This window comes from Lepidochelys olivacea, assembly GCF_965140295.1.
Source record: "Lepidochelys olivacea isolate rLepOli2 genome assembly, chromosome: 1".
Taxonomy (NCBI): Eukaryota; Metazoa; Chordata; order Testudines; family Cheloniidae; genus Lepidochelys; species Lepidochelys olivacea.
Window position 1 is genome coordinate 34,208,530 of NC_140411.1, and position 14,133 is coordinate 34,222,662.

A 14,133-nucleotide genomic window follows, 5' to 3' on the forward strand; every position below is an offset into this window, starting at 1 on the left:
GTGTTAGATGGGTCAGGGTTCCGAGGGGGGCACTCAGGGGGCGGGAAATGGGAGGGGGCGGGAGCCAGGCTGTTTGGGGAGGCACAGCCTTCCCTACCTGGCCCTACATACAGTTTTGTAACGCCGATTTGGCCCTCGGGCCAAAAAGTTTGCCCACCCCTGATCTAGTTAGAAAGCATTTCTTAATATCTATCCTAAATCTCCCTGGCGTCAGATTAAGCCCATTACTTCTTATCCTACCTTTAGTGGACTCAAGGAACAATTGATCCCCATCCTCTAGAACAGCCCTTGATATATTTGAAGACTGTTATCAGGTCCCCCCTCTGTTTTCTTTTCTTGAGATTAAACATGCACAGTTTTTAACCTTTCATCATAGGTCAGGTTTTCTAAACCTCTTATCATGTTTGTTGCTCTTCTCTGGACTGTCTCCAGTTTATCCATATTTTTCCTAAACGTAAGACCCAGAAGTGGACACTGTAGGCCTGAGCAGTAGAGCAGAACAATTACCTCCTGTGTTGTACATATGACATTTTTGCTAATATACCCCAGAAAGATATTAGCCTTTTTTGCAACTGCATCACATTCTTCACTCATGTTTAATTTGTGATCCATTACAAGCCCCAGATTCTTTTCAACAGCCAACCAGTTATTCCCTATTTTGTATTTATGATTTTGATTTATCTTTCCTAAGTGTAGTATATGACTATAGTGTGGGTCTGCAGAGGCACTGTATTCCAAATTCCAGTTACTGGTAAGTATTCCGCCTTTTCCTATGATTGCAGAGAGGTCACCGGCAAACTTCAATACTTTCTCTTGTCTTATAGATTTTTGTGTCACTCTTAGCATAAAAGAATAACGAAACAATGATCTGTGGTGGGTTAAAAAAAGTTCAAGTCACTTTTATAAGCTAAGAAACATTTCAAAATGTCTTGACTTTTTTTTAATGGTAAAATGTCTGAAATGACATATTAGCTTTCAATTAATATAAATGCTAAACATCATATTTTTTAAGTGTGTTGGACCTTGGCAGTGGTTAGGGACTTTTGCACCCTGCTCCTTCAAATTTGGAGTTTACTCTTCAGAACTTCTAAGGCTGGACATGATGAAGAAAACATTCCAGGATGGGACCTAGCTCTACATACTTCCCCATGTAGCTGCCATATATCTTGTCAAAAATGTCCATGGCAGTCTTTATTTATTCAGGAAAAGGAGCATGGGAATGAAACTAGTCTAAATAGAAGCCTATGTTACAGCTATTTGCACACTTGTCTCTCCCTCTAAAAATGTTTACCTCCTAAATATGATTTATTCTATTTTTTGTTTGTTTGTTTTAGCCGTAATTGCATATATTACAAATTTCTCAAAATGGTTTTGTTTGGAGTAATTATATGCATGCTGTGTTCACTTGTGGAAAATGTATCTTGAATTTTTGTGGAACCATTAATAAGGGGAAATTATCCTGTATTTCACCTCAGGTTTTCCCTGTTAATGAAGACTCTGTCATCTTTCAGGTACCAAAGTGAAAAAAACTGAAGCCACGGTTGTTCCCTGTACACAAGTTTCCATGTCATTTTTTGACCGACTGTACTCTGAAGGAGTTGTTAGAGAAACTGGCTATATTGTTAAGTGTTATGATGACTATTATGATGGCATTCCCATCTCAGATGAGTTAAGAAAGGTCAGTACAGCATTTAAGAATTTCTCAGTGGTTTTCATATCTCTGTCAGTCACTGCAAGCACTTCTTTCCATACTGTGGCTGTCCCCAAAGCATACAGCTAAGTAATTCTCATACTTTGCATGGGTGTTTCACTGACATGTTGTACAGTTAGCCCTACTGCATGGAATAGGAAAACATTTACACAAATCCGAAAGTTAGAGATGCAACTATTTAGATTTGTCCTCACAATTCCCAGTTTAGTCTGGAGAAGAGAAGACTGAGAGGGGACATAACAGTTTTCAAGTACATAAAAAGTTGTTACAAGGAAGAGGGAAAAAAATTGTTCAGCTTAACCTCTGAAGATAGGCCAAGAAGCAATGGGCTTAAATTGCAGTAAGGGCAATTTAGGTTGGACATAAGGAAAAACTTCCTAACTGTCAGGGTAATTAAGCATTGGAATAAACTGCCTAGGGAGTTTGTGGAATCTTCATCATTCAGGATTTTTAAGAGCAAGCACCTGTCAGGGATGGTCTAGATCAGAGCTTCTCAAGCTATCTGATGTGGGGGACCGGCAATTTTTTTCCAATGTGTGCGCAGACTGGCAGCCGATGGTTCGCGGACTGGCACCGGTCTGCGGACCACCACTTTGAGAAGCACTGGTCTAGATAATACTTAGCCCTGCCATGAGTGCAGGGGACTGGACTAGATGACCTCTCGAGGTCCCTTCCAGTCCTATGATTGCTGTGATTCTGTGAATGCATTTTTCAGATGTAAAATATGTAAGTGCAAATCGCTCACGCTGTAGAGGATTTCTGCCTGGCTGAAAAAGTTTCCCATATTTTATATCTAAATAATGGAAATTCCTAAATGATCAACATGTGCTTAACATACAACAAAATAGTTGCATTTGTTTGTTTTTTTTTATTTCAATTTAGAAAATGAAATTGACACTTTTTTTTTTTTCTTGCCCCTGTCCAGGTTTTGCTTCTGGAAGATTCTGACCATTTTGATTTATTCAGCCAGTCAAATCGTGAGGAGTTTCTCTTCTGTCTTTTTAAGCATCTTTGCCTTGGAGGAACACTCTGTCAATTTGAAGATGTGCTTGGTCCATACTTAGAAACTACAAAGGCTTTATATAAAGATCTTGTAAGGTAAGGTTGTTGCATTAAGAATCTTATATATAAAATTTTACATGTGCAGCTGTGTGTAGAATTGTATGTGCACATTTTGAATATTAAGCTCTTTGAATCTTATAAATATACTTATAATTTGTGCAACAAGATCAAAGATAAGTTGAAACAGATCATTAATGATTCACTAGCAAAATAATACAGTTTTAATGGCAACTCTCTGATATAGGAACTTTTTGCCACATTATAAATATTTGCAGTATAGTTCATTTCCATTTGACTGGTTCCAGTGATTATTCTACCTACTGAAAATGGGGAATACCATTGAAACCAGATTAAGTGCTCCAGCTGTAATAGATAAAATCATATCAACCAATTGTGGAAATATATAAATTCCTAAGAAAGTTATTTTTTTCTGAGCTTAACATTTTACTCTCAGGAGGGTAGACTTCTGAGTCATATCCTATCCCCTGGTGCATGTAGCATTCACAATTCAAAGTAGCTAGTTTGAAAGTTAGTAAAATGATATCAATGGAAATTTTTATTTTTGCATTATGGACTCAGTCCTATAAGGTGCTGAGCACTTTGTTTCTGATCCAGCAACACTCTTAAGCATATGCTTAACTTTAGGGATGTGAATAATCCCACTGAAGTTAAGCAGCAAAGGATATATAAAACAAGTCAATGGGACAATTTATGTCCCTACAAGCATGAGCTTAATAATTTTGCTGCATTGGGACCAGTGCTTAGCTCTTGCAAAATCAAGCTGTGTTTGTCTTATAAATCATCCCCAAACAAGGTCCTTTGGGTTGAAACACTGGTTCTTTCACAGTCACCTGGAATAAAATATTTAAGTCTTGATTTTTGCCACCTTTAATTCTGTTGGTAGTACCCTACGCTTTAAATACTCATAATGAAATCAGTGAGACTTTTTCAGAGTAAATACTACTCAATAAAGGTAAGATCTGATCCTTCTTAACTTGACATAATGGATTAAAGTGAACATTCTTGCCTGGTTTGGAGAATGAAAGAGCTTGTCTATTTTGCTTGAGACTAATCCATATTTTCTGAATCAGCACCTGGGTTCACATCAATTTAATTTTTTTTAACTATTGCTTATTCTGTTTGTCCATGATAGATCATAGGTTGACAATGACCATTTAAAAAACCTTGTTTCGTAGTTATGTAGTCTGCAAAATTTTAAAAATCAAAACTAGCCATACAACCCATAAATTAGACACTCATACCAGAAGAAGCAACCTTTATTCATTTAAGTAAGGAGTTCCATTGAATTCATGGCACTTGTGAATAAAGATTGCTGTATCTGGCGTTAAACTGGAAGAATTTGCTTTCCTGCTGGAATTTTCTTGTTTTAAATATTTTTATGAACCACTTTGGTTGACTAAGTTTAAATCACCCTCCATTCTAAACAATTTTAAAATGTTCTAATTTCCAGTGCTTTCCAATAGTCCTACTGATTCAATTCTATAATACTGAAATCATCAAAATGAGCTCTCATTGGGAAGTAGCATTAAGACAGTTTCTGCCATTGAAACAACCCCATTAACAGATTGAAGATACTGAAACAGAGATTTTTATTTCTAAAGATTGTTTAATATTCTTTTTAACATGCACATAGTTTTACATATTAAGTTTATTTAACTAGTTACAGTATCACAACTAATCCCAGCAGTTTTCTTAAGTAGTGTAGACTTGGTGCTTGGCTATATGCTTTCCACAGTACTGTACAGAGTATTCAAATGGGCACCTCAGGAATACTGAACATGGAAAGAAAGAAGCTAACAGTAACAGAAACTCTATCTTCTCCTTTCTGTTAAATCCTTCACTCCACACTCACAACATGCTGTCTGCTGCTCTAATCCCCAGCCTTAGTTTACTTTCTGCATTTTACTACAGCTGTTCCTCTTCCCATGCTGTTGAATGACATTGGACAAAGTGCTAAGACTACAATTAGTTCCTCTACACTCTTCATTCCTTTTGCCTCTCAACTACCCTCTTTCTTCGAAACAGCTTTACTTCTACTCTCTGAGCCGCTCCTGTGCTGCTATCTCCAGATGGATTTTCTTTACCTTCAACTCTCCTTAAACCTTCTTCTCGGCTTCTTTTTTCATACAGCTTTCTCTGACCAGGATCTTGCAAACTTTTAAAAACAAGAAATTATTTGGCAAAATTACTCCAGCCCTTCACCAGTTCTACCTTCTTCTTTCATGCCGATTTGACTTTTACCTTTGTACTATCTACCTTTTAAAGGTTTCAGAGTAACAGCCGTGTTAGTCTGTATTTGCAAAAAGAAAAGGAGTACTTGTGGCACCTTAGAGACTAACCAATTTATTTGAGCATAAGCTTTCGTGAGCTACAGCTCACTTCATTGGATGCATACTCTAAGTTGCCACAAGTACTCCTTTTCTTTTTACCTTTTAAAGCCTCAGCTTGTTCCCTTGATTCCATTCCTCTGCTGTTTCATCGTCTTCCTTGCTCCTTCTTGTTCCCTTACCTTCATTCTTGATTCTTTCCTTAGGGACAACAGAAATTTTCTGTTTCTCCTTCCTTTCATCTTCCAACTCCTAAAATATGCTGTTTACTCATTTTACTTACTCTCCTTCAACTCTCTCTCCTTGATCCCTCCAGTCTGCCTTCTCCACTTCACTAAAACTGTCCTAACCAAGATCACTAACTACCATCTCTACCCTAAGACTTTTTTTTTCCTATTCTTTTCCTTTATTTCTTACTTGCCTTTCCCCTGTGCCAGTAACCTCTGTGTCCATTGTCCTCTTCAGTTGCCAGTCAGGCATCTCCTTTTGGCAGTGGGACTCCCATCTCAAACTCAGTCTTTCCAAAGCTGAACTCCATGGGCTAGATTCACAAAGAAATATAGGTATGCTGATGCTCAGCATCACCATCCTTACCTTCTGTTCACATCCTTTTATCTGCAAGAGACGGTGGGATTTGCAGCCTATAATGCAGATGGCTTGCAATGCCTCATGTGACTGAATAGTCCAACCTGATATTTGCATGATCTTTGGCAGTTATTGCAAATGTATGTATCTTGGTTGGGAGCTGCTTGCTTCCTAGGGGCTCTTTTCTCTTCAAGCTGTAGGAGTTGTTCCTGTCATGGACTTTGATGCCCTGATGGAGACGATGGCACCACTTGTTACGATCATAGAATAATAGAAGATCAAGGTTGGAAGAGACCTCAGGAGGTCATCTAGTCCAACCCCCTGCTCAAAGCAGGACCAACACCAACTAAATCATCCCAGCCAGGGCTTTGTCAAGCTGGCCCTTAAAAATCTTTAAGGATGGTTGCCAAGATTTCCCAGTGGTCAGGATCAATTCCAAATTCCTTCATATCTTGTTTGCATGTATCTTTATAGTGAAGCTTGGGATGTCCTGTTATTCTTGTTCCCTGTCATAGCTCCCCGTATAGCATGTTCTTGGGTATGCTTCAGTCTTCCAACCTACTCAGATGGTCCAGCCAGTGCAGTTGTCTTTGCTTGAGCAGGGCTGTCACACTTGGTAAATTTGCCCTTTGATGAACCTCTGTGTTGGTGACTTTATCTTGCCATCTGATGTTGAGTATGCGGCGTAAACAGCCTAGGCGGAAACTGTTTAACCTTTTCTCCTGATGAGCATAAGTTGTCCATGTTTTCCCACCATACATGAGAATGCTGAGGACACACGCTTGATACACTAGCATTTTGGTCTTGATGGTAAGCTTTGAGTTGTTCCATGCTCTTTTAGACTGCTAAAAGTGATGGTAGCCTTTCCAATGCAAACATTTAGTTCTTCATCCAAGAAGAGGTTGTGGTCACTGTAGAACCTAAATAGCTGAACTTTTGGACTATTTCTAGCTGGTTTGTCTAGTGCCTAGAAAATAACTGGGATTGACAAAGCCTGAATTCAGCATCTTAGGCTCCATAGGCAATTAATTGGGAGCAATAAGCACCTCAGGATGGGATTCACAAGAGTCAGCATGCTAGCTGGTTTCCTGCAAAATCTAGCCAAAGGGAGATGCCAAGGCAAGGGGTGTGTCCTAAGCCTCACCCCTCTCTGGGAGATAGGCTGCAGGGAGACATCCCTGTGCTTGGGATTCTGAGATGCACACCCTCTATTGGTGTTAGGTGCCTGTGCTTTTTTTTTTTTTTTTTTTTTTTTGCAAGCAGCTGGAGGAAGACTAGCTGGACCTCCCTCATAACTTAAAGCCCAGAGGGTAGAGTACCGACCTGGGATGTGGGAGACCCCTAGTTCAAGTTCCCCCACTTAGGGAGAAGGGATTTGAACAGGGATCTACTGGGCAAAGAGGCTTCTTCAGTCTCTCCTGTTGAAGTGATTCTATAGTGGATATATCATTATTAATTGGAGCAGGGGATCCTGGGTCTTCACATACACACAAAATTATTCCGTTATTATTTATGCACAGTGGATCAGATTCAGCACTGGGTTTCAACTCCTCCTCATCCCTGCCTAGCCATTTTGTGCATCTGTGGGGGGCCCAATCCAGTAGGTGAGCTCTGAGCATGCTTCTAGCAGATTGGGCCATGCAGGCAAATAAGGTAGAGGAATGCTTATCTTCCCCTGGTTTGTGAATTGTTCTGGGGTTAGGTGTCCAGATTCCTGGTGTGGCTACAATGTGCATATGCAGAGACAGAAACATAAGTTCCTAGGGAATTTTTTTACTGCCAAAATTTAGGTGCTGAGTGAGTTTAGGAGTCTACCATGTTTGAGGGCTGCTGAGTGCAGGTTTTGTGAATCCCAGTGGGGCCTGATTCTGGGATTTAGGCACCTAAGGTGGCAGGTAGGTGCCCACATTCTTTTATGAATCTAGCCCATATCTTTCATCTTGATAGGTACTGAGATCTTTGTTAATCCATTCACCGAAGTTTGCTACCATGATGTCATTTTAGACTCTTCTCTGTTTCTTCTCTTTCTTGAGTTTTATTTGTTGCTTCTTCCTTTTCAATATATCCAAATTACACATAATATTCTCCTTTCTGATGTCTCCTTTTCATGTGCATTTTATCCAAAATGCTGCTGCTAACCCTGTTTTCCTCAAACCCTGCTCTGATAATGTTACCCTTTTTAAAAATCCTTTCACTGGCTTCCTAGCTCCTCCCTCATTAGAAGCAAACCCTTCAACTTCTCCCTTAAAGTTTCAGAGTAGCAGCCGTGTTAGTCTGTATTCGCAAAAAGACAAGGAGTACTTGTGGCACCTTAGAGACTAACAAATTTGAGCATAAGCTTTCGTGAGCTACAGCTCACTTCATTGGTGCCACAAGTACTCCTTTTCATAATCTTAACCCCACTTATATCGCTAATCTCATTTTCTTCTTCTCTCCCATTCTCTATCTACTGTTTCTGTAATACTCAGTTTGTGTACACACAGGTGCTTTAGTCTAAGCTGAAAGAGCTCAGAAAAGCCCTCCTCACACCTGAAGTGGCAGCCCTTTAATGCTCTTCTCCTGTCCCCCCTTCTTACAACAGCTTGTACCTAACAAACTCTGAGAGTCCCATCACTATTCCACCCAAAATTCAAGTTAGTACAAAATGCTATTTAATAAAAGGAAATTTCAAACCTTTTAATATTTAATCACTTACAATTTAGGTCAATTTATTAATTTTTCTTCCCTTCATAAGATGATCCACTAAGCATTGGAAATAACAACTATCAAGAATAGTTATAAATAACTGATTTACCAAACCATATTTCTATATTCCAAGTTACTTAAAAATAAACAAACATCTTCATGATGGTACAATTCTCTTCTTTTAAATTGTCATGAAAGCATAATTCTACATAAATTAATTATAAACATGGAATTACTGACTTTCAAAATAATCACTTACTTGGTAATGTCTCTTCCATAGGCTATTTTACTTTTATAGGAAACCTTTATTCCCAAAGCCTAGCTCTGCTGGATCTTCTGTCACTTACAACTTTTAAACTAAACTCTAGTAGATCAAAATAAATCTTTTTGGACCAGACTGTGACTGGTGCTCCCAGGGTTGGGGGAAAGAATAGTATGCAAGGATCTCTGCTCTGGTGTGACCCACATTTGTCTGTCAGAATTGCAGTCCCTGTGCTGGGGACTTCAGTGTATTTGTTACAGAGACTAGTTACTGCTTGATTCCAATCCGTTCTTTATGACACAATTTTGGTTAGGTTTACCTGAAGAGTTTCATGTCATGTGTAAATTAAATGCTGCTTCAGCATATCTGTGAAAAATAATGTAGATACTTTTGTTCATTGTCTTTTTAAGTATGCTCTCAAATCAACATGTCCTGATTAAAATTAAAACACAATTTATCATGAGATTTAGTGGTTATGGTCTCCTAATTTATAAAAATTTTCTGTGGACTGCACCTTTAAATTTCTAATGAGTTTTTCCATCTCTATTTTGGAGAGTAGTTTCACTTTAAGATGGCAGCTGTTACAGTTTCTTGCACACCGTGCTCACACTCATGGAGATTTCATGTGTTGTTGTTTTTTCCTTGATCTCAACTAAATTTATCTGAAAGTGTGTGGTTGCTCTTTTGTGTGTGGAAAACATATTAAAATATAATGGTGATACAGAGGCATAAATAGAGCTCAAAGTAAGTGTAGCCCTTCTGCCTGTCAGAGTTGGCAGCAACAAGGACTGGGTTCAGTATCTAGGGGTTCCATTCCAATAACACAATGCAAAACCGGCTCGAGCCCCCACCCAGTGACCTGGGACAAATATATACCACCCCCGCTGGGCGCCTCCAAGAGGCAATACTTCCCCTCTCGCAAGCACATAGTCTGAGTGTAGCAAAAAGCCTTTTAATAACAGGGAGAAACAATGTGGCATTATGTTGGGGAAACACCACCACCAGGATTCATAACACAACCCATGAGCAAAAACCCACCCCAAGCAAATTGGGGCATGTCCTTTCCCTTTAGTTCTTGAGTCCAGCAACCCAAAATCACCCAAAGTCCCAAAAGTCCAATGACCCAAAAGTCTCTGTCCCTGGTCAGGGCAGCTCGCATAGTTCAAAAGTTTACCTGCAGAGGTTTACCTCCCAACCTGGGTGGAGATTGGAGGGGGGAGTTAAGGGGCACCTTACGTGGTCCAAAGCTGATGGCCCCACCTCTCCATGGGGCTCTGCCAGCCACCCCATGGGCTGCTCTAGGCATCCAACAAACTGCTCTGCTCCGCTCGCTGTCCCACAAACTGCTCTGCTCCACCAGCCACTCTGCTCACCGTCCCACAAACTGCTCCACCATATATCTTCAGGCTCCCCCACTACTTAACACAACAGTCAGTGATTTCAGCTCTTAGTAAGTTTAGCTCTTTTGTGATTTCAGCTTGTAGTAGGGGAGCCTCAGTGCTGGTGCACCATTAGCCCAAAGTGAATTCAGCTCAGCAGCCTGTAACTAGACTCCTAATAGAATCAAAATTAGCTCTGATATTCCACAGAGGAGATAGGAGGAAGTTCAATTAGCATGTAAGGCCCTCACCAGGAGGCCTATGCCACCAAGTATTAATACCTATTCCCAACCTCTCTCAATTCATAGAGTTTTGGAACCCATGTCCCTGGCCTAGCGAGTGCTACTTAGGTGATGGTGAGTCTCTCCATCATAACAAAAGGCCAAGTATAGTTCCACTGTCCTTGATTCCCATAATCAGGGTAATAATAATTTATTCTTCCTGCCCCAATAACAGAGACACTGGGGATCCCATAGCAGCCAAAGTGACCATTTGGGCCCCGGTTGGCTTTTTTTATTACATTTTTACACCTAATTTGGCAGTGTTTATGCTCCTTTCTTTTCACCTCACTAGGATTTGACTTCCACTTTTTAAAAGATGCCTTTTTATCTCTCACTGATTCTTTTACATGGTTGTTAAGCCACGGTGGCTGTTTTTGAGTTCTTTTACTGTGTTTTTTTAATTTGGGGCATACATTTAAGTTGAGCCTCTATCATGGTGTCTTTGAAAAGTGTCCTTGCAGCTTGCAGGGATTTCACTCTAGTCACTGTACCTTTTAATTTTTGTTTAACTAACCTCCTCATTTTTGCATAGTTCCCCTTTCTGAAATTAAATGCCACAGTGTTGTGCTGTTGAGGTGTTCTTCCCACCACAGGAATGTTAAATGTTGTTATATTATGGTCACTATTTCCAAGCGGTCCTGTTATATTTATCTCTTGGACCAGATCCTGTGCTCCACTCAGGACTAGATCTAGAGTTGCCTCTCCCCTTGTGGGTTCCTGCACCAACTGCTCCAAGAAGCAGGCATTTAAAGTATTGAGAAATGTTGTCTCTGCATTTTGTCCTGAGGTGACACGTACCCAGTCAATATGGGGATAATTGAAATCCCCCACTATTATTGAGTTTTTTATTTTGATAGCCTCTCTGATCTCCTTTAGCATGTCATCGTCACTATCACTGTCCTGGTCAGGTGGTCGATAATAGATCCCCACTGTTATATTCTTATAAGAGCATGGAATTACTATCCATAGAGATTCTATGGAACATGTGGATTAATTTAAGATTTTTATTTCATTTGATTCTACATTTTCTTTCACATATAGTGCCACTTCCCCTCCCCCTCGCACTACCTGTTCTGTCCTTCCGATATATTTTGTACCCCAGAATGATTGTGTCCCATTGATTGTCCTCGCTCCACCAGGTTTCTATGATGCCTATTATATCAATATCCTCCTTTAACATGAGGCACTCTATTATTGAGACTTCTAGCAGTTGTGTACAAGCACTTTTAAAAACTTGTCACTGCTTATTTGTCTGCCCTTTTCTGATATGTCAGATTCTTTATGTGAATGTTTCTCATCTGATCTGGCCGATACTTTATCCTCTTCCATCCCCTCCTCCTGACTAAAACCTAGAGAATCTCCATCAATTGTAATGACCTTGCAATACATTAGTGCACTTTTAAAAAACACACCCCTGTACAATACATTACCCCACTGGATAGATACACCCTTGCATAGCTATGCACAAAACATTCCTTATTGGAAAAATGTGTTAAATATATAAACCACTTCAACTATAAATAGATGGATGTCCCCATCTCTTGGTTAAGGTTATTGGCTTTTTGCATCCTTATGATGATCACTCTCTTTTTTACTCAGCAGTTCTTCTATTCAAAAAATACACAAGGTAAAAATATTAATTAGCTTAGAATCATAGAATATCAGGGTTGGAAGGGACCCCAGAAGGTCATCTAGTCCAACCCCCTGCTCAAAGCAGGACCAATTCCCAGTTAAATCATCCCAGCCAGGGCTTTGTCAAGCCTGACCTTAAAAACCTCTAAGGAAGGAGATTCTACCACCTCCCTAGGTAACGCATTCCAGTGTTTCACCACCCTCTTAGTGAAAAAGTTTTTCCTAATATCCAATCTAAATGCGAAAGAGATGGCCAGCCCTCTGTGGAGATAGAGGCGGTTAGGGACTATTTAGAAAAGCTGGACGTGCACAAGTCCATGGGGCCGGACGAGTTGCATCCGAGAGTGCTGAAGGAATTGGCGGCTGTGATTGCAGAGCCACTGGCTATTATCTTTGAAAACTCGTGGCGAACCAGGGAAGTCCCGGATGACTGGAAAAAGGCTAATGTAGTGCCAATCTTTAAAAAAGGGAAGAAGGAAGATCCTGGGAACTACAGGCCAGTCAGCCTCACCTCAGTCCCTGGAAAAATCATGGAGCAGGTCCTCAAAGAATCAATCCTGAAGCACTTGCATGAGAGGAAAGTGATCAGGAACAGCCAGCATGGATTCACCAAGGGAAGGTCATGCCTGACTAATCTAATCGCCTTTTACGATGAGATTACTGGTTCTGTGGATGAAGGGAAAGCAGTGGATGTATTGTTTCTTGACTTTAGCAAAGCTTTTGACACGGTCTCCCATAGTATTCTTGTCAGCAAGTTAAGGAAGTATGGGCTGGATGAATGCACTATAAGGTGGGTAGAAAGCTGGCTAGATTGTCGGGCTCAACGGGTAGTGATCAATGGCTCCATGTCTAGTTGGCAGCCGGTATCAAGTGGAGTGCCCCAAGGGTCGGTCCTGGTGCCGGTTTTGTTCAATATCTTCATAAATGATCTGGAGGATGGTGTGCATTGCACTCTCAGCAAATTTGCGGATGATACTAAACTGGGAGGAGTGGTAGATACGCTGGAGGGGAGGGATAGGATACAGAAGGACCTAGACCAATTAGAAGATTGGGCCAAAAGGAATCTGATGAGGTTCAATAAGGATAAGTGCAGGGTCCTGCACTTAGGACGGAAGAACCCAATGCACAGCTACAGACTAGGGACCGAATGGCTAGGCAGCAGTTCTGCGGAAAAGGACCTAGGGGTGACAGTGGACGAGAAGCTGGATATGAGTCAGCAGTGTGCCCTTGTTGCCAAGAAGGCCAATGGCATTTTGGGATGTATAAGTAGGGGCATAGCGAGCAGATCGAGGGACGTGATCGTTCCCCTCTATTCGACATTGGTGAGGCCTCATCTGGAGTACTGTGTCCAGTTTTGGGCCCCACACTTCAAGAAGGATGTGGATAAATTGGAGAGAGTCCAGCGAAGGGCAACAAAAACGATTAGGGGTCTGGAACACACGAGTTATGAGGAGAGGCTGAGGGAGCTGGGATTGTTTAGCCTGCAGAAGAGAAGAATGAGGGGGGATTTGATAGCTGCTTTCAACTACCTGAAAGGGGGTTCCAAAGAGGATGGCTCTAGACTGTTCTCAATGGTAGCAGATGACAGAACGAGGAGTAATGGTCTCAAGTTGCAGTGGGGGAGGTTTAGATTGGATATTAGGAAAAACTTTTTCACTAAGAGGGTGGTGAAACACTGGAATGCGTTACCTAGGGAGGTGGTAGAATCTCCTTCCTTAGAGGTTTTTAAGGTCAGGCTTGACAAAGCCCTGGCTGGGATGATTTAACTGGGAATTGGTCCTGCTTTGAGCAGGGGGTTGGACTAGATGACCTTCTGGGGTCCCTTCCAACCCTGATATTCTATGATTCTATGATTCTAAACCTCCCCCACTGCAACTTGAGACCATTACTCCTCGTTCTGTCATCTGCTACCATTGAGAACAGTCTAGAGCCATCCTCTTTGGAACCCCCTTTCAGGTAGTTGAAAGCAGCTATCAAATCCCCCCTCATTCTTCTCTTCTGCAGGCTAAACAATCCCAGCTCCCTCAGCCTCTCCTCATAACTCGTGTGTTCCAGACCCCTAATCGTTTTTGTTGCCCTTCGCTGGACTCTCTCCAATTTATCCACATCCTTCTTGAAGTGTGGGGCCCAAAACTGGACACAGTACTCCAGATGAGGACTCACCAATGTCGAATAGAGGGGAATGATC

General features: G+C 41.0%; 1 protein-coding gene across 2 annotated transcripts in view; it reads left to right on the forward strand.

Annotated features, from left to right (window-relative positions):
- CFAP300 (cilia and flagella associated protein 300) overlaps positions 1 to 14,133 on the forward strand; it is a 35,223-nt gene that overhangs the window by 12,380 nt on the left and 8,710 nt on the right. For both annotated transcript variants that reach the window (XM_084627720.1, XM_084627721.1), the window contains exons 4-5: positions 1,512 to 1,678; positions 2,637 to 2,809. In XM_084627720.1, the coding sequence (XP_084483846.1) occupies positions 1,512 to 1,678; positions 2,637 to 2,809 (340 nt within the window). The remainder of the gene's footprint in view (positions 1 to 1,511; positions 1,679 to 2,636; positions 2,810 to 14,133) is intronic.